The 18,645-nt window shown below is 40.9% G+C and overlaps 1 protein-coding gene across 4 annotated transcripts in view; it reads left to right on the top strand.

The window, feature by feature from the left end:
• Positions 1–18,645, top strand: part of Ryr3 (ryanodine receptor 3) — a 528,612-nt gene that overhangs the window by 230,455 nt on the left and 279,512 nt on the right. For all 4 annotated transcript variants that reach the window (XR_004388016.1, XM_032903887.1, XM_032903885.1 and 1 more), the window contains exons 6-10: positions 1,372–1,484; positions 2,311–2,410; positions 5,166–5,259; positions 10,531–10,605; positions 12,737–12,893. Coding sequence is in view for 3 of the 4 variants with exons in the window: in XM_032903887.1 (XP_032759778.1) it covers positions 1,372–1,484; positions 2,311–2,410; positions 5,166–5,259; positions 10,531–10,605; positions 12,737–12,893 (539 nt within the window). In the remaining variant the exon portion in view is untranslated. The remainder of the gene's footprint in view (positions 1–1,371; positions 1,485–2,310; positions 2,411–5,165; positions 5,260–10,530; positions 10,606–12,736; positions 12,894–18,645) is intronic.

Genomic DNA, 18,645 nt, shown 5'->3' with positions numbered 1-18,645 from the left:
ATTTAAAACTCTTGTTCTCTATAATCTTTATTTTTTTTCATCTTGGGCCGCCCACCCTTTTTATTTATGTCAATGTTAGAGGCGTTCCTCAAATTTCATGTAACCTCAAAGGGTCTTTGCTCATATTTAGGCCAAGGTCGTAAAAGCAGACGGGAAACTGGGATGTAGCTTAGACCTGTTGACTCTCACTCTGGGTTTATATTTCAGAGCCCTGGGCATTTAAAAGGAGAATCCCAAACTCTGGCATCTTAACCTTCGGTTCCTTGGCTTCCCTAAAAATCAATCCTTAAATCTGAGGACTGGTAAAAATCATTCAGCCCTTGCAACTGGCATTCTGGAAGCTGAGGGGTAGAAGCAAAGGGAGAGAAGGTGGGGTGTTTCTAATGGCTCATAAACTGTGGAGAGAAGCAGGGGTGTTTCTAACCATTCATTCTCAGAATGACTCCACTTCCTTATTTGGCAGTGTCTTACGGTATTTCTAATGCCAGAACCTTGGTGGTTTGCAACTCCACAATTCTTCTGTACCCTGGAGGAGGAAGAGGCAACTGCTTGTGTGGGATGAGGAGGGGATCTAGGGCTTAAATGTCCTTAAAACCTTTTTTTAGCCATTTTCCTGTTTACAACTCATCTTTACCTCTAGCCCAAGTGGTTTTCAGTTGAAATCTATTCATAGCAGGGTGTACTTTTAAGTCAGTGGCTTCTTCTCCATTGTCTTAGTTAAAATTTGTGAATTTTTTCAATAATAATTTTTCACTCCTTGGTACATATATTTTCAGTTGTTTTAAGCTGTGTTAGTTCTTATGGGTTTGGGCCTTAAGAAACAAACAAAAACTCTATTTACTACTGTTTCCGTGTGTTTCATAGAAGATGAGGAAAAATGATAAAATTGTTTAAATGCTCAATATGTCAATGAAATATGGTCCTTGAGGTCCCCTTTCTGTGGGGACAAGGGTTGAGATCCTTTAATAGAGCCCAGGGTAGCATCAAACTCATTAAACCAAGGACAAACTTGAACTTCTGATCTTCTTGCCTCCACATGTACCACCAAAATAGACTCTGAAATCAATTCATTAAAAGGAGCTGTGAAAGGGATTGTGAAGAAATCATATCTTATATCCATTAAAACCATTCAGACTTCTGAACTACTGACCCCCCCCAATAGTGTTACCCAAATGTTATCTTTCTGTTTGTCTTTAAAATAAAAAATATAGTCAAGAGCACATTAGATAGCAGGGATGGTTGTAAGTAAATGGGAATTGAAGCAAAAAGGGCTAGGCAGAGGGAGAGGTATATCATTGGAGGGAGTGTGGGGCAGAATTAGGATCACTGCCTTCTAGGACACCGAGGCTAACTCATGAAGCATTCATGTAGGAGAAGCCTGTTGGTGGACCATACATCCTGCTTCGAAACAAAGGTCTGAAGGAGAGAAAGTACGAATTGGTGATGACCTTATCCTTGTCAGTGTGTCCTCCGAAAGATATCTCGTAAGTACCCCTTGACGGGAGCCTCTTTCCTTTTCAGAATGCCCCCTTTAGGAGTAGGTGGCCAGGGAAATCAGAGTCCCAGCAGGCTAGGTAGGACAAGATATCTCTCCCCGAGAAGGCAGTCCTAGTGCCTGGGATTGAACTGTTAGCTTTCCATTTAGATTACTGTGTTGTATCCAGGAAATGCTGCTAAGATGAAGTAAGTCACATTACTATGAATTTATCAAATCGTGTGGCTTTTGCCAAATGGAAAACAAGCCAGCAAAAAGGAATGCAAGGAAATAAGCTTGGTAGAGAATGGGGGAAAATAAAACAGTGCATGGGCTATTACAGAGGCTGACAAATGCAAATGAGGTCTTTCATCTAAGGGTAGGTACCAGCGAAGATCCACTCAGCAGAAGTATGCCTAAACATGGAGAAATGCCAAAGATAAGTGTTGGATTTCTCAGCAGTTTCTCATAGGGCCAATCCTGCCAGCCACTTTCGCCTTGCTGTCTCCAAATGTTGAAGTAATTTTTTTCCATTTGTGAGGTTTTTTTTCAGTACTACAAGAAGTAGATATTTTATAATTGTGTAGACTCCGGGATGCAGCTGAGGTGACACGGTTAACACTTGTCTGTCACCTCTGTGGTTGCATAGCTCTTCTTGGAATAAAGTGTCACCTATGAAACTGCTTGAAGATTGGGTGAAGAAAGCTCCCACACATATGTAGAAGGAACCATGGGGAAAGGAAGCTGTTTAACTTAATGCTTGACATTCTGGTGGGCAGCTCTAATGGGAATGGACTAGTGCTTTAAAGGAGGTTTTTCTTCTTTTCCCACTGCAGCATCTCTCAATCTCAAACGGTAGCATCCAAGTAGATGCCTCCTTTATGCAAACACTCTGGAATGTGCATCCTACGTGTTCAGGAAGTAGCATCGAAGAAGGTAGGCCTTTGTAATGCAGTCATCCCTTAGTCTGCCATTCCCTCTGAGATGTGTATGTGAACATTTTCTGCTGTCTCTCAACATCCACCTACAGCATGATTTTATTTCTTCTACTTTCTGTATCTGATGTCAGTATAGATTATTTTCTGTTCTTACTCCCCATGGGCACCATTAACCTTGATTTAATTCTCTGGTTCCTGTTTTTGCCTTATCACTAAAAGCACATACAAGTTGCTTACTATTGGTAAGTATTTTTATTTTATTATTCATGCTTATTATTGGTAAGTAAACAGGCCTAGAAGCTTCCATCTTGGAAGAGATTTTTTACTGGAAAGATGAAATGGCTTATACCCCAAACCCACTCTACACTTCTCTCCATAGTAGAAAGGAACTTCTTTCTTAAGTATACAATTGGTTTTTGCTTTTTACTTACCAATATGGAACACCCCTCAAAACAATAAATGAAAACTTCTCACCATTAATTGTTTCTATGGAAATAAGGTTACCCAACTTTGTTTTCCTTTTTCCTACCCAGTTTCTTAGAGACAGGCGAAGTCAATGCACTTTACAGGTTATGGAATAAACACACTGGCCTTGCCACACTCATAGGTAATTAACATATCTGAGAAAAAAATAAAACGCCAATGACCCGGGGGTTATTGCATTCCCTTCTAGCTCTTTACAGAAAATCTGAATTTGTTAAAGTAGCCTTATCATAGCTTCTAGTTTTCTTCCTGAGCCTCATAGTTTCAAATTGGGGATACCCTTCTGTGTTGGGATGTTTGAAACAGGAAAATAAGAGTTGTCAAAGTGATAGCCTAGTTTCAGAAGGCATCACAGTTAAGCTACACAGTTGGGAAATGTCAGATCCTGTTTCCTGGTAGGGTATGAGAAGCTTTTAAAAATCAGGGTTCTATCCCCGCCTCTCACTCTCACTATCCCTCTCTCTCCCTCTCCTCCCCCCCCTCTCTCTCTCTCTCTCTCTCTCTCTCTCTCCTTTCCTCTTTCCTCCCTCCATCTTTTCTGTCTCTTTTCTTATTCTCTTTCTTTCTCTCTCTCTCTCTCTCTCCCCCCTTCTCTCTCTCTCTCTCTCTCTCTCTCTCTCTCTCTCTCACACACACACACACACACACACACACATGCACCTACACACAAACATTAATACACTTTTGTAAATTTACCATCAGTCTTTTCCTTCTATCAGGAATCAAGACTCCCTGTCTTAAATCTTTCCCTGGAAAGTTTCAGCCCCATCTCGATGTTAAATGTTTCATCTTCACTACAGAAATAAAATTGTCTCAGTCCCAACGGAGAGTTGTGGAGATTAATTAAGGAGTGTTCTCACAGCAGCTCTGAGTGCCCTTGTGTGGATGAACGATGAAGAGCTCATCAAGTCCGTGATCTGGCTGGGTGGAGAATGGCCTTTCAGCATCTGTAACCCCGCCCTCGTGGACTTTAGTGGTCCCTCACTTGATGTTTTCCTCATGACCGTGATCCACACTCACACAGATTTCAACTAGAAAAAAATTGTAATGCACGGCACTTGGCAGATTTCTCCAATGAGGAGAATATTCATTGAAAAAGCCCACAAACTATTCAGGATGGACTCTTAAATGGTGATAGTCTCCCCATCAAGAGAGGATAAGGAGTTTAATCAAGGCCTTGATGGCTGAGGTTTTTCATTTTCTATGTAAATTGGCTACTAGGAATTCCCTTCAGTATATCTTGAATTATTTAAATGCGAAAAATGCAACTGTACATATTAGTATAATTAGCTATTGGGAAAATGCTTGTGAATATTTGAGGGAAGTTGAAGCTAATCTTCCTTGCCTCTGTTAAAAACGAGTGCTAAGGCAACTCCAACCATCTCTGTACAACATGCACTGATAACACCATTTCCCCCTCTGGCAGGATTTCTCCTTGTTAATGTTTTAATCCTGCACCCAAAATAGTTGGAGACAGCCCCCCAAGTGATCTAATTATGTGATCTAAAAAGAAAAATTCTTAACACAGACATTGAACATATTAAGTCCATATGTCTCCTGAGAATGGAGTAGCCTAGAGATTTTTTTTTTAATTCAGAAGAATAACAAATCCAATTTCTTTGTGAAAAACCAGCTTAGCCGGGCCTGCCTCCTGCTAGTACGCTCCCGGAATTAATGCTTGGGATTCATTTGAGACTAATGGGTCATCACGCCCTTGAAGTTTATTGTTTCTTGTCAGGGACTGAATTCACAACTGCTGAGATCCTTTTTGCTGAAGTGCAAGGGCTTGTTGCTAACAGTTGCTGCACGTGTCCATTCAGACCTGCTAGAATCATTCTGCCCCCCACTTTGGGGAATAGATGCACCATCCCATTGATCTACAATTGAAAACTACCTTCTCCTGAAATATCTCTTAAGGGCATGTTATTGCCTTTTCCTAAATAACACCTAAAAACGGATTGTCACCCCCTTCTGACTAATTTCTATCCCATGACTTTAATGTGATTTGGATTTTGCCACAAAGTATATACACTAAGATTGTACGATCTGGGGATTTGGTATTGAGTTATTACCGTCTTACAAAACTGGAAAATTCTGTTCTTTCTAACAGCAATTTTCCTTTTGTTTTGTTTAGTTTAGTTTTTTAGTTTCCCAAGTGTACCTTTCTTGCTGTCTTATAGAACCAGCTATAACCTGCATGAATTTAGCTTTATTGAACACAGTGTTCTTAAGCTTTTGATCCATTGTGGTGGTATACTATTCTTTCACAGGATACCTACTCGGTGGCCACGTAGTTCGACTTTTCCACGGTCATGATGAATGTTTGACGATACCATCTACGGATCAGAATGACTCTCAGCACAGGTAGGCCACGATCCTCATTCTTCTCTCTGCGTTGTCTCCACTCTCTGCTAACTCATATTAAAGCGTTTGCCTTTTTATTTGGCCGCACGTGATTTGTGTAGGTCTTCCTCACTTTGACAAACCTTCATCTAGCCACAAGCTCTAGTTTGTTAAATAAGAATGGCAAGACAGTAGTGTTTGCCCCCCTCCAAAACAGTGTTTACCTTAGATCTAAGCAAACAGTGCTACAATGCGTCTCAAGCCATTCATTGTCTTTGATAGCTCTGATCATCCATGTTGGTGAGAGAAACCAGCCATTCCAGAGAGGCTATGTGTTTACATAAGTTATCGCTGGTCCTTGAAAGGCAGCTTATCTCTATTCATCCCACTTAGTGGACTAAGTAATTAAGATGGAATTGATGGTTTCATTTGTTTGATACCAACTCATGTGGGAGAAACCAGGCATCAGAATCCAACAGAAGATGGATTTAGCAGGGCACTGTCCCACGGACTATAGTTAGAGGTAGTATAGAGGTGAACTGTCTTTAGTCCAATAGATGATTGTTTAATGGGCTCCTGTTAAAGATTCGCAATTATGTGAATCAGTGCTGTTGTGTATAGAAGACAAGGTTTTGTCTTCTTGAAGTTATCTATCTCCTCTGGCTCTTCTGTTCTTTCTGCCTCCTCGTCCGTGTAGGCCACTGAATCTTGAGTGGGATGGGTTTGAAAAAGATCCAGTAGTGGATCTCTTAGTTGATTCCCATCTACTGCATATAGCACGATGTCATTGGGCATCATTTTATTGCTATTTATTGCTATGTTCCTTTAGCCTAATAATCAATACACTAATAAGAGTAAGGGAGACTAACCGATTGTGTGTGTGTGTGTGTGTGTGTGTGTGTGTGTGTGTGTGCATCGATGCTTTTTATTATATTTTGTATATTTTCTCTTGCTGGTTTTTCTTTAGTTTTTCTGTTTTTATTTTTTTATTTTGCTGTTTTTCCTGTGTTTGTGTGAGTGTGTGTGTGTGTGTGTGTGTGTGTATGTAGATGTGTGTGTGTATGTGCTTTTTAATAGAGTGAGAGGGAGGGAGAACATGAAGTTATATGGGTAGGAAAACAGAAAGACCTGAGGAGAGTTCAAGTAGGGGAAAGAATATCAAATATATCATATGAATTTTCTTCAATAAAAATTTTTAAAAGATTCAGAATTTTATTAAATGGAATATATTAATACACATAGTAAATATGGACTCAAGATTAATTACTATTTTGCTTATCCTCAAAGGAAGAGTACATGAAATGTTCTGCCATATGACTGTAGCAGTCTCTTAGAGTGCGTAAAAATCAAACCTCTTGTCCAAATTCACCTTAATTTTGACAGTAATTGATCCAATCTGGTGACAGCAGTATTGTATCTGGTTGTCATGCTTATAAGATCCTTGTCAATTACATTAATTTTATTTAATTGATGACATCAGAGACAAATCCTGGCACTTTAGAGATCACCTTGATCAGACTTCCGCCAATGGTGCCAATGTTTCAGATGGAAGCCTAGGTAGAAAACTGGAGCTCTGTTGACTTTTTGTCGGTGTTCATCCCCTATTCTGTGTGCTGAAGCACCCAGAAACATCATGATCGAATGTATTTCCGTGTGTCTTAGAAACTGTCAACTGGTGACTTGAGTCCCCTTACAGTCTGAGACTCTTCCTACTTGCTGTGTTCCCTGAATGTCCTTCATAGGATGCAGATGAGACACAGAATAGAGTCCAGGACACACTGAAGCTAGACCTATGTAAGTGTTGTGAGTGCTTTACTCTGAATCTCCATAGTCCTGGTCAGTGGCTGACAGTGATGTCTACTTGGTAAAGGAAGTTCAGTTGACCTGATTTCCATTAGAAATAAGGATCGCTAGCTAAGTATTGTCAGGTACTCTTATTCAGTAGCTGGATTTTGTTTTTCACTTCATTTTTGTTTTGTTTTTCCTTGATTTTAGTAGGGTTCTGGATTTTAGGGGGGGGTTCTACTTTTTTTCCTTTTTTTTTTTTTTTTTTTTTTTTTTGAGTAAGAGTCTTGCTGTATAATCTGTTTTGCCTAGGAATCACTATATAGATCTGGCTGGCTTTGAACTCACAGACACATCCACCTGCCCTGCCTCTCAGCTCTGTGATTAAATACCTGGCTTACTTTTGCTTTTACATCTTACTGTGCTGTATTAAGTGGAAGGCTTTCAGGTCGCTAAAAAGCCCCTGAAGTTTATAATAGTGTGTGGTAGTTATTTGCATCTAAATGAAACATACTACATCTTTATCAGCTTCCCCCGCCCTGTTCTATCCTGTTCCACTTTGGGGATGGGACTTTGGAAGACATAAAGTGGCTATCACATGCATTGCCCTCATCTCTGTCATTGAAACTACGGCCACAGTAGAAGTCGCCTGACCTGAAACTACTTTGTATGACGACAACTTCTGCTTTGATAGTAGTTTCTGTTCAGCGCTCTAACAAGATCCTGTGTAAAGGGGAAAGTAGAGAAGTATTTGAAAAACATAGTTGGGAGAATGAGGGAGATGGGGATCAGGTTCCAAAATGAGCTCAATGGAGGCAGAGTACAGTCAGAAGCAGCAAGAGGCACCCGGATGTGGACGAGGATTCCACAGGACCTGATGGGTGTTACCGAAGGAGATGAGGACATACTTGACTCTTCCCGGTGCATGGGAGCAGGAGGGGCTGAGACTGGGTAAGGAAGGAACCGGGGACTGTGGAGGAGCCTAAATTCTTGAAATTCCTTGCATTCTCAATGAAAGCAGGATGACGAAATGCCCTGGTACTGCTTTCTCTCCAGGGACTATGAGCCCTAAACTTCTTCACTGATGTCAGTTATCAGAAAAGAAAATCGTCAACTAGCCAGAATCGGCAAAAACAACGAAAGCAGGGAAAAGGAACAGGCAGTAGAAAGCATGCTAAGAAATTCTAGGAACTACTAAGGCACTAACTCCCCCAGATGAAATTGTTTTCCTTCCCTCTGAACCCTGGGAATAGGCGGGTTTGATGGAAATATTACCTAAGAATGGACACCCAAATGCCACAGTCGCACATTCTGAACTCAGATGCTTGGCTCTGCTTCTGGCTTGTTGAATGCCCTGGGCTAAGTCATTCAACCTGTTGGAGCCAAGGCTAAGATGGCAGCCAGGCTTTCAAAATCACCTCAACTATCCACCCACTCTGCCCCTCCTATTGCGGTCATTTAAGAGAACAAGCTGTTCCAACCTGGTAACCTTGTGAGATTAAGCTGATCAGGCTGCTAGAATGCCTCAGTCAGGTATAGAGAACATTTAAGAATACTTCAGAAGTTGGGCTTAGCTAAATTGTTTGAGACCCAAGGTGGGCCACTTTATCTCGACCATTCTTTCAGCCTTTGCTACAGGTACTGATGCCCCAGTGAAAATTTCACTCAATTTGTATGAGTAGCCAAGTCAGGAAGGTGGCATTTCCATTCTTGGCCAGGTACAGAAACATCTGGGAATTAAAGTGATAAAAGAATATAAACTTTTCTTTACTAAACATTTCTTAGTAGTGTATACATTTAGAACAAGGCTTAGAAATGTCCTCTATAATCCCACCTCAATGGTGGAACCATGCTTAATATAATATTTGATTGCATCTCTGTACTCTTAATATGTTATTCTATACATGTTTATAGATGTCTGTGTTTAAACAAAATTTGGGTAAATCTGTATTTCATAGTTCTTTGTATATGTGTGAACATTCGTTATAAACTTTCTTCTTAAAATCACATTGAGTCTTCATATTTCATGATTTACCTACCCTTATTAGACTCATTTTACAGGCAAGCGAGTTGAACCACAGAGAACCGACAGATCTTTTCTAGTTCATAGTACTAACAGATCCAAACCAGGTATCTTCCCCTTTTATATGCATCTTTTGAACTAATTCTGACAACTTCACCACAGGGATTAGGTATCTATTTCCTCTTCATCACTATGGAAAGGTTTTTTTTCCCTAAAGTCTAGGTTCAAATTCTTCTGAAGTTTTGAATAATTCATTTTTGTTATATAGACAAACTATGATGAGGTAGGAGGTAAGGCTGGTGAATCCAAATGCAGTTAAATGATCAGTCTTCTTTTTTTTCTTTTTTCTTTTTTTCAGAGTTGGGGACTGAACCCAGGGCCTTGCGCTTGCTAGGCAAGCGCTCTACCACTGAGCTAAATCCCCAACCCCAAATGATCAGTCTTGAAAAGTCTCAAGAACATGATATACATCATCCTCCTCTGACATTTTTGTATCTACTGTTATATATAATCACACAGAAATGTACACATGCATGTACACATCACACGTACTTAATCCATAAAGGCATGAAAATTTAATTCACATGACTGGTGATCTAAGTTGTTGGTTCCCATTAGAAAAACATCAACAATACTGTACTACCCAAAATTCTAAGTTGCAAGTAAACAAGGGAGATGTGGGGAACATAGGAGGTCAAGTAGAGAGGGAAAACCTAATGACTGCTGTAGCACTCTGCACCAGGCCCTGTAATAGGAGAATAACACAAACTTCTGGTGAGATATGAACGAAGTGTTGAGTTTGAGTACACTGGTTACCAAACATTGCTTTCTCAGTTTAGGCACACATATCTGGATGATTTGAGAAGACAATGTAGGGGGGACCCAAGTGACACTGTACGGTACAACTCTGCTATAACTCTGTGGACTGTCTGAAATTGCTTAACAAATCTAAAATTAATCCAAAACGAAAAGTGTTTATAAGCATATTAAAAGATAGTTCTTAAGCTGGGAAGAAAGAACCATGCAATAACGGAACCATGAAAACTATGGCAACTGAAGACACAACTTTTTTGCAGGCTTCCTAGAACAATGACTGGATTCACCCTGTCTGCGTGTGTTCTAAAAGTTAAAATCTATTTATAATAAAGGTAAATCACATTGAGAAACCTAACCTAAAAGGCTCAGAGCATCCTTGTCAGTAATGTGGTACAAGACTGAGCCATTTTAATAATGTACAAATGGGGGACATTGTCCCCCCACTTCTACCCACTGTCCCTCTGATGATCCATGAGTGTCTGTGCATGTGGGGTATCCGCTACCCTCAGGCAGCTTTTATGTATCCTAAGAGTGAGATAATGACTACCAACCAATCCTCCCTTTGAGTTTGCTGACTTTGGGAGGTTTAGGGAGCTAGTGTGAGCCTCCTCTGCTTCACTAGCAAGAAATTGTAAGGAACTTGTGCTGATCTCCAACTCTGCTTACAGGAGGGTGTTCTATGAAGCTGGAGGAGCTGGGACCAGAGCCAGGTCTCTATGGAGAGTGGAACCCCTTCGGATAAGGTAACACATGGTCCAGATGGTGCCATTTGCAAGAGTGGTTGGTTTTCCAGTATAGTCTATTCTCTTACATTTATCATTTGTCATGTCTTGAGATGAACCCTCAAAAGTCTATGGTTGACAGCTAAATTCTAAAAACTCTGTGGCTTTGATTATAAGGAAACACACACACACACACACACACACACACACACACACACACACACTTTCTCACACCTAAGATTTTACAGGTTCTTATTTTGAGTCTAAAGTTAGTTGTCCCCTACTCTTACAGAGCGTGGGTAATCAGAGGCTAGCTTTGCAATTACCACTGAAAGACCTCAGAGTTCCCCCCTCTCCCCTTGCTGCTACCATCCTTATTTTATGAAATCCTCTGGAAGACTTCAGTAGATGTCTTGGCTCCAGTAAGAACTATCTTTAAACAACAAAGATAGACAGGTAGTTATGATGGCAGCTAGGAAAATAAGAGTCAAACCTCACATAGCTGTGAAGAAAACAACATTTGTCAGAATGTCTCAAATGTGCGTAGGTGGAAGGAACAAAGGCTGATTTTTATTTTAACCATGAGCTTGAGTAACAGCTTTTAAATCTTGAGTAACTCATCTCTTAAACAGCAAATACTAAAGGCCCATCTGGTTAAGAGTGGGTTTTTTATTTGCTGAGAAGATGGTTAAGTTATGTGAGAGCTAAACAGCTGGAGATGAGAAGGAAGGGACTAAATATTGCAACCTGCTTCTTTTCCATTTCCTGCCTAGCGCCCAGGCCAGTGTTTCTTTAAACATGTATTCAAGAAGAACGAACGAACTCTCTCTCTCTCTCACTCTCTCTCTCCCTCTCCCTCTCCCTCTCCCTCTCCCTCTCCCTCTCCCTCTCCCTCTCTCTCTCTCATGAGAATTGGATACCACCCCCAAAACAAAACAGTGTACTAGAGATGAAAAGAAAATAGTGGAGTCTCTCCTATACTCCCTCTTCCTCTCCTTTTTAGCTCATTTAAATAGTTTATTGAGGAACTTTTAAAGATTCTGATTTGGAGTGTATCACTTTTGTATTGCAAAACAAAAGTTATATTATATACAGTGTATATATAAAAGAAATATTGATGATTTTTTAAATGGGAAACACACTTATTAACGAGTTCAAGATTTATTTCTTAAAGAATCTTTCAAATGTCAAATGTATTATGTAAATTCATATATACATTTGTGTATATATGTAAACTATGTATATAGTCATAGTTGTAGTTGTTGGCTCTTTATATCAGAAACCTAAGCATAAAGAGTTTAAGTCTTTATCATCATGATTTTGATTCTCAGGTGTTTCTAAAAATTGAAAAGGTGAAAAATGATTATAAAGTTTGACACATAGGTCACCTAACCTGAAGAATAAATTTTGAATTACCAGTGATCCCATGAATAATTTCTACCCTAATATTTACCATAACTTCTTTTGAATGCTAGTCTTTTAGAACAGGGCCATGAAAAGACAGACATTCCACCTGGGATTCCTTATAACAATCCTTCTTTCCTATGAATGGAACAGTATATCTGCTTCCCTATCGAATCCCTTACTACCTGCCTCTCCCTAGCAGTCATAACCTACAGTGGCCTTAGGTTGTTTGTTTGTTTTATTATTTCTCAGAAAGACAGGACTCTTTATGACAGTGAAATGCTTGACTTCCAATAACAAAACAGAAAGACTGCTTTCCCAAATACAAGTATTCCTAGAAAGAAGTCTTCCCATCATTTTGAGGTGGTTTGCATAAAGTTGCATTGGTAGACTAAATGGTGGGTTAAAACTTTTGACTTCTAGTCATAGTACGCCACTGCCCTGCCCTCAGGACTGTGGTCCTTGTCTTTATGAGGAGCCAAAGGAAAGCACTGTGCTGAATTGTAGACAGACAGGAAATGGATTCATTGGCCCTTAATGATAACCCCAAGAAAGTGGATCAAAGTTGGGGCTTAAGAAAGAACATCGAGGGTTGGGGATTTAGCTCAGTGGTAGAGCGCTTGTCTAGCAAGCGCAAGGCCCTGGGTTCAGTCCCCAGCTCTGAAAAAAAAGAAAAGAAAGAAAGAACATTGAAATTGTTGAACAGAACTGACTTCTATGTGTGCAATTTCTCGTGTGCTTTGGGCAGCTGGAGTGGCAGTAACATCAGGTGGGGACAGGCTTTCCGACTCCGGCATCTCACCACAGGCCACTACCTGGCCTTGACCGAAGACCAAGGCCTTCTTCTTCAAGACCGTGGAAAAGCCGACACCAAGTCCACAGCCTTCTCCTTCCGAGCATCAAAGGTAAGACACTGTGGATGAACCGTGACTCTGCTCTAGAAGTGAGAGTCACTGGAGTCCGCCCAGTAGCTCTCTGAGAAGAAAGGAGACCGAAACAGTGAATACCGGCCTCTGACAATCATGCTCTTCTCTCTGTTGAGAAAGGTCTCCTGAAAGAACATCATTCAGGCTGAAGGATAACATCTCTGAGATGAGACCAGTAAGTCTTAGAAAACACAGAGTCATCAGAGTAGACAATTGCTCACAGGCTAGAGGAAACTATAATTGATTGGTTTAGTCTATGTAGTTTTTAACAACTTCTAACGTGGGTGCTTTATTCTCCTATAAAACAACGAAGACATCAGCTTCAGACCATATTTATTTAAAGTAAGGAAGTTACTTCATTAAAGACTCAGACATAATTCTGGATACATTATTCCCTTCAAATCATTTGTAATATACAGTTACATTATTCTCTCATCTTTTTCTCATTTCTTAGCTTTGACCTGTCCACTCAAATCTTCACCGAGAATGAATCCTCAGGTAGTTATGCGAACTCCAAGTGAAAAGCTTGCCATTTGATGTGCATATAAATAACCACCCTTTCAAGTATCTGGTGTTTAATCAGGTTTGGGCTCTGCCTAGCTGAAAGCAAGGTACTGCTGGAGTCAGGATTGCATGCTGAGCTAACGTCTGACGGACAGTTGGATGCACTGCCATTTAAGATTGTTCTGAAGAGATCATCCAAGCATAGCCAGGGCCCAGCACAGATGTCTGCATATCTACGATAGCTAACAGGACGTCTGGTCCTCTGAGAAGACAGCCCACTCTCGCCTTTGGGAACTTCATCTCTAGTTTCATTCTTCTTTGCATTTTCCCAGAAATAGGTTTTGATTTCTGTTCTCAACATGATTTCCATGAAGGGCTATTGTTTGTGCAGAGAGAGGTATGTGGTTGACAGCTGACTTTTCTGTGGGCTATCTCTGATTCCTCCACCCCTTCATGGTTCTCTGATTTGACCTTTAAGGCAGAGAAACATTTGGGCATAAAAGTTTTTACTTTTCACCCAAAAAATTAAGCTTTTTTCCCCCACATCTGTATTTAAATCATCAAAAATAACCAAGTTTAGAGGTTGGAAAGCTGCCTCCACACTTAAAAATACATACTGTTCTCGCAAGGACGTGAGATTGGTACCCAGCACTCACATTTGGCCTCCGTGAGCATCTGCCCTAAAATGTCCATACCCACACACAGATGTGCTCACATGCACATAAGTAACATAAACCTTTAAAATTCATGAGCTTCATGGCCATTTCTGAGCATGTGCCTTTCCTTTTACCACCAGTCCTTTTTACTTAAGATTCCTAACTTGAAGATTTTAAATTTGTGTCTATTTGGCAATTAGTCTGGCTACCAGCAAGTGGTTTATGGCAGTCCAACTTGCTAGAATAATGGATTTTAAAAAAACAGAGAAAATGTAAGAGAGTGGCAGTAGGCAGAATCCCTTTCTTCCCAGAGATATGGGATGTTGAATGAGGGGATCTGAAGACGGGGAGGTGGAAAGAAGATAGAGATTGAGAAGGGACGCATGGTGGCTAATGACCTATTAAGTCCCTTTCTGAGAATGCAGCTTGGCTCTTTCCTATCTAAGCTTTCTGCCTCCTTTTACCGATCCTTCTGTATGCATATGCACTTGACTAGAAAAATGACTACAAAGTCCTTGCTGTTCCATTTACACAAAGGAATCAGGCAACCTCCCATGCAGCTGGCAGGATCCTGCTCCCAAGGAACTTCCATTGAATTGCTTTCTTGCCTTAGCAAGGGTCTACAATGCACTATAGTTTCTGAGGGTGAGTAGAGAGACTCAGGGCACCATAGGACCTTTATAACATGCCTCTTACTTGCACCACCTCTGGCCTCTGATTTATTTCAACTTCTCAAAGCCCATCGTTTATCTCCCCAAGTCTTTCCACCTCCATGTGGATGGAGGCTGGCACTTGGAGTATTAAAAGCCGATGTGGCTCTGTGGAAACCAGCAGCTTAACGGAACGAGACATAAACACTGGCCTGTACGATTGGCAGCATGCTCACATTTTTCTGGAGTCCCTGTATTACAGGTTTTAAATAACTCTGAATTCATCTGTACTCGGCCCAGTTACCTTCATTTCCATTAGAAAAGAACCAAAATTGAAATTGCTTCAGCTCCATAGCGGGACACATATGGATGTGTTCCCACAGGAAATTGGGGCTCCCTTTGAGATGGAGTGTGGGAGGAACATTTGGAATCTTAGACACACACACACACGCACACAAAAGGAAGACCATGTGGCGAGCACTCAGCTCTACCAGACCCCATGGAAATAGCTGTGGGAGAAGTGCACTCGAGGTGCCCTGGCTTCCCAGGACCTTCACATGACCCCTAACTGAGGAGCTAGTTGTTATGATCTTCCCACCATATGCTTTGGCATCCCTCGGCTGCCGAGTAAGTTGAAGACTAGGAACTTAACACGACTATGTAATAAAAGATAAAAAACAAACAAACAACAACAAAATGACTGTGGACAAAGTTTAGTGGTAGCACACTCACGTAGCATGTGCACGGTCCTGGGTTCAATCCACAGTATCACTTAAAAAATGAAAAACAGCTGGGGCTGGACATGGTGGTACACGCCTTTATCCCAGCACTTGGGAGTCAGAGGCAGGAGTTCGAGGCCAGCCTTCTCTATATAATAAGTTCCAGAACAACCAGGGCTATATAGAGAGACCCTGTCCAAACAAACAAACAAACGAACGAACGAACAAACAAGAAACTAGGATGTGGCCGAGTCTTGCTGGAAGATGAGCACATCCAAGCAGCAAATGCAATTAGAGGCCTAAGTCTGGCTTTGGCGAGTCTAACTGAGGTCTTTGAGTAAGCTGTATGAAACATGTAGAATACAGAACAGAATATGATCTTGACACAGGCTCCCAGAAACCTTTGACAAGACTATTCACATCAAAGTAGAGGTTCTTGTATGTGCTGTTGCCTCTAAAGCGTAGCACTCCAACATTGCTCTGAAATTGGGATATATAATATCATATCACACAGCTTTCCCCTTGCCTGATTCTGGTCTTGACTCCCACCTGCTCTGAGTGAGACGTGGAAAATACTTCACAATCATTTGAAGTCTGTCATGCAGACTCCTTTATATTTGATCTCTACCTACCTCTCCATTGTGTCTCCCACCACTTTCCTGTAATTCCTGTTAGATCCAACATACTGTGTGTTTATCAGCCTTTGAATTCCTGTTAGATCCAACATACTGTGTGTTTATCAGTTTTCTCATGGCCAACCTTTTCCTGAATCATTCTTCTGTCTCTATACATCATCACTAGTGAGGTCATTCTTATACTTCTAGAAAAGGATCAGGTGCAGCTTATGAGAAAAAAAGGTTGTGCATGCTTCCAGTGGGCGGTCCCATTGATAGAGAGCATGCATCCCCCACTGCAATGATTCTGCTTTCCAGTGTCTCCGTAAAAAAATACAGTTGGATATGGCCAAGGACTATATAAATGTGCTCTTAGGAGTCCACAGTGAAACCCATTTCAGTCTAACCTCCATCATCTTTGTAGCATCATCTGTCTTCCTTGTGTAATCATTTGGCTATCATCTCGTCCCTGCACGCACTCAGTGAGGGAGATTCATTTTATTTTGAACATCTAAGTCAAATTTCTATGAATTTGACTTCCCATCATTTTGCTCGGGCTTGACATTGCAAGGCCATTCCCTAAGGATTGTCAGATAATGTGATTTAATATTTACTCTGGCATGGCAAATGTTATTTAGACGTCATGCATCAATGTCAGTTTACAGCACTGCATTCCTTCCAGGCAAGGTTGAATTAATAATATTAAAGCAGGCTTTATTATGTGTAACCATGTGTTCTATCACCTCTCTATATGTACTTTTAAGAACCAGTCTTGAAATATGGAGATAGACTCTCACATTCTACCTACTTCATTGTATATGGGCAGAGAACTATCACTGTTCCCACTTGGAGGAAATTTTTACTCAATATTAATTTAGGAAACAACTTTCAAATAACTGTTATGTATTAAACATTGCATCCTTGCTCCATGTTGTGGTAAATATTAATATTAATTGGAGGTTTCTGCCCTGCCTTTGATCATTTAGTTTCCTGATAAAAGACACAAAGCCTTTATATTTGTAATAAACCAAAGACAGCATTAGAGCTGGGCAGATATCCACCCTCTGTGGCTATTTTGTTTACTTTCCTATAAATACCCTGTGTTTTATTTGGGCCACTCTACTCCAACTAGCCTTCATGGTCCTGTTTTCATGATCCTTCACCCCAATGCATCCACCTCTCTATTCTCCCTCTCCCTCTCCCCCTCCCTCTCCCTCTTTCCTCCCCTCTCCCTTTCCCTTTCCCTCTCCCTCCCCACCTCTCTCTTCTTGTAGTCTCTGCTTCAGACCCCAAGCCTGAGAACTAAAACCCCACCTACCTCTCTTTGCCCAGCTACAGGCTGTAGGCATCTTTATTGATCAATCAGGGATAACTCAGGAGCATCATTTGGTGCACTTGAGGATTTCTTCATCCCTGGAAGCAACCAGACCTTGGCATTACAATACATACCAACTGAGGAGATCTCAAGAGCTCCTCCTGCTTTTCCTTTGCAGCCTGCAAGCACCTCCAAAAAAAGGAAGAGCTGGCTCCTAGTACATAGGTCTATGGACAAAGTGATACTGAAGTTGGGTTTTACCAGTGACCCTGTTTCCTCTGACTGTTTCTTCATGAAGTCATCAAATAGAAAGGAGAAGGATGCAGGCATTTCAAATCCATAGCTCATGTGGCAGTGAATAGCTATGACTGTGGTTCAACACACAAGAAAAGTGAACTTACGTAAAGCATCACAAGGGTTTCGGTCTTTTATGATTGAATTGCATGGTTCTCAAGGGTGACCTTTTTAGATGACAATGCTCTGTCACAGTATCAGAAAGTTGAACATGGGTGGTAAAGCAAAGGAAGGAGAGAGAAGAAAACAAATGGTCTAAATATCTAGAGGCATCACCACATACTGCCCAGTCACTTTAAATTGAAAATTACAAAGGATTTAGACTTTTCTACTGGATGTTTTCTCAAGCCTTTGTTGTTCAAAGTGAACCAAATAGAGGCAGTCAACGAAAACCACAGGCTGTGAAGTGGGAGAAATCTGGACTTGAACCCTGACGCTACCATTTGCTGTTCAACCTTAATATGTCTTTTTATAAAAATAGGGATAAAGAAGTACATTTTGAAGGATTATTTTGAGAATTAAAGGAGACCAGGAAGGTGAACTCTGAAGCTGTATGTTTTAATCCATGACGTGGAAGTTGGGTTGCTGACCTGAGGGTGGTGTTCCAAAGATGAAAATAGAAATTTGGGCTTTTTCTCAGGAAGTGTGCTTCCCTGCTGAGGCAGATGGACCCACTCCCTAACATGCTGTGACCAGCAGAAGGACAGGCTTATTTTCCTACCCAACAGACACTTTGTCACCAGCCCCATGGCCCTCCAGATTCTTTGCAGCATCCTACAGGCTATAATCGTTTGTAAGGCAATGTTACAAACTCTACATAAGTATTCATGAGAGGACTATATTGGTATAGTGAACCCAAAGCTGATTCCTCATAGTTTCTGAGGAGAGAAGTAGACAGACCATGACTTCCCTAAAGGCTGCCCTCAGTACATGTTAATGGGTTCCATTGTCTTTTCTCTTTCCCTGAAATATTTTGAAT

This window comes from Rattus rattus, chromosome 5 (assembly GCF_011064425.1).
Source record: "Rattus rattus isolate New Zealand chromosome 5, Rrattus_CSIRO_v1, whole genome shotgun sequence".
NCBI classification, from domain to species: Eukaryota; Metazoa; Chordata; class Mammalia; order Rodentia; family Muridae; genus Rattus; species Rattus rattus.
Note: the sequence above shows the minus strand (reverse complement) of the source record. Positions and strands in the feature narration are given on the sequence as shown.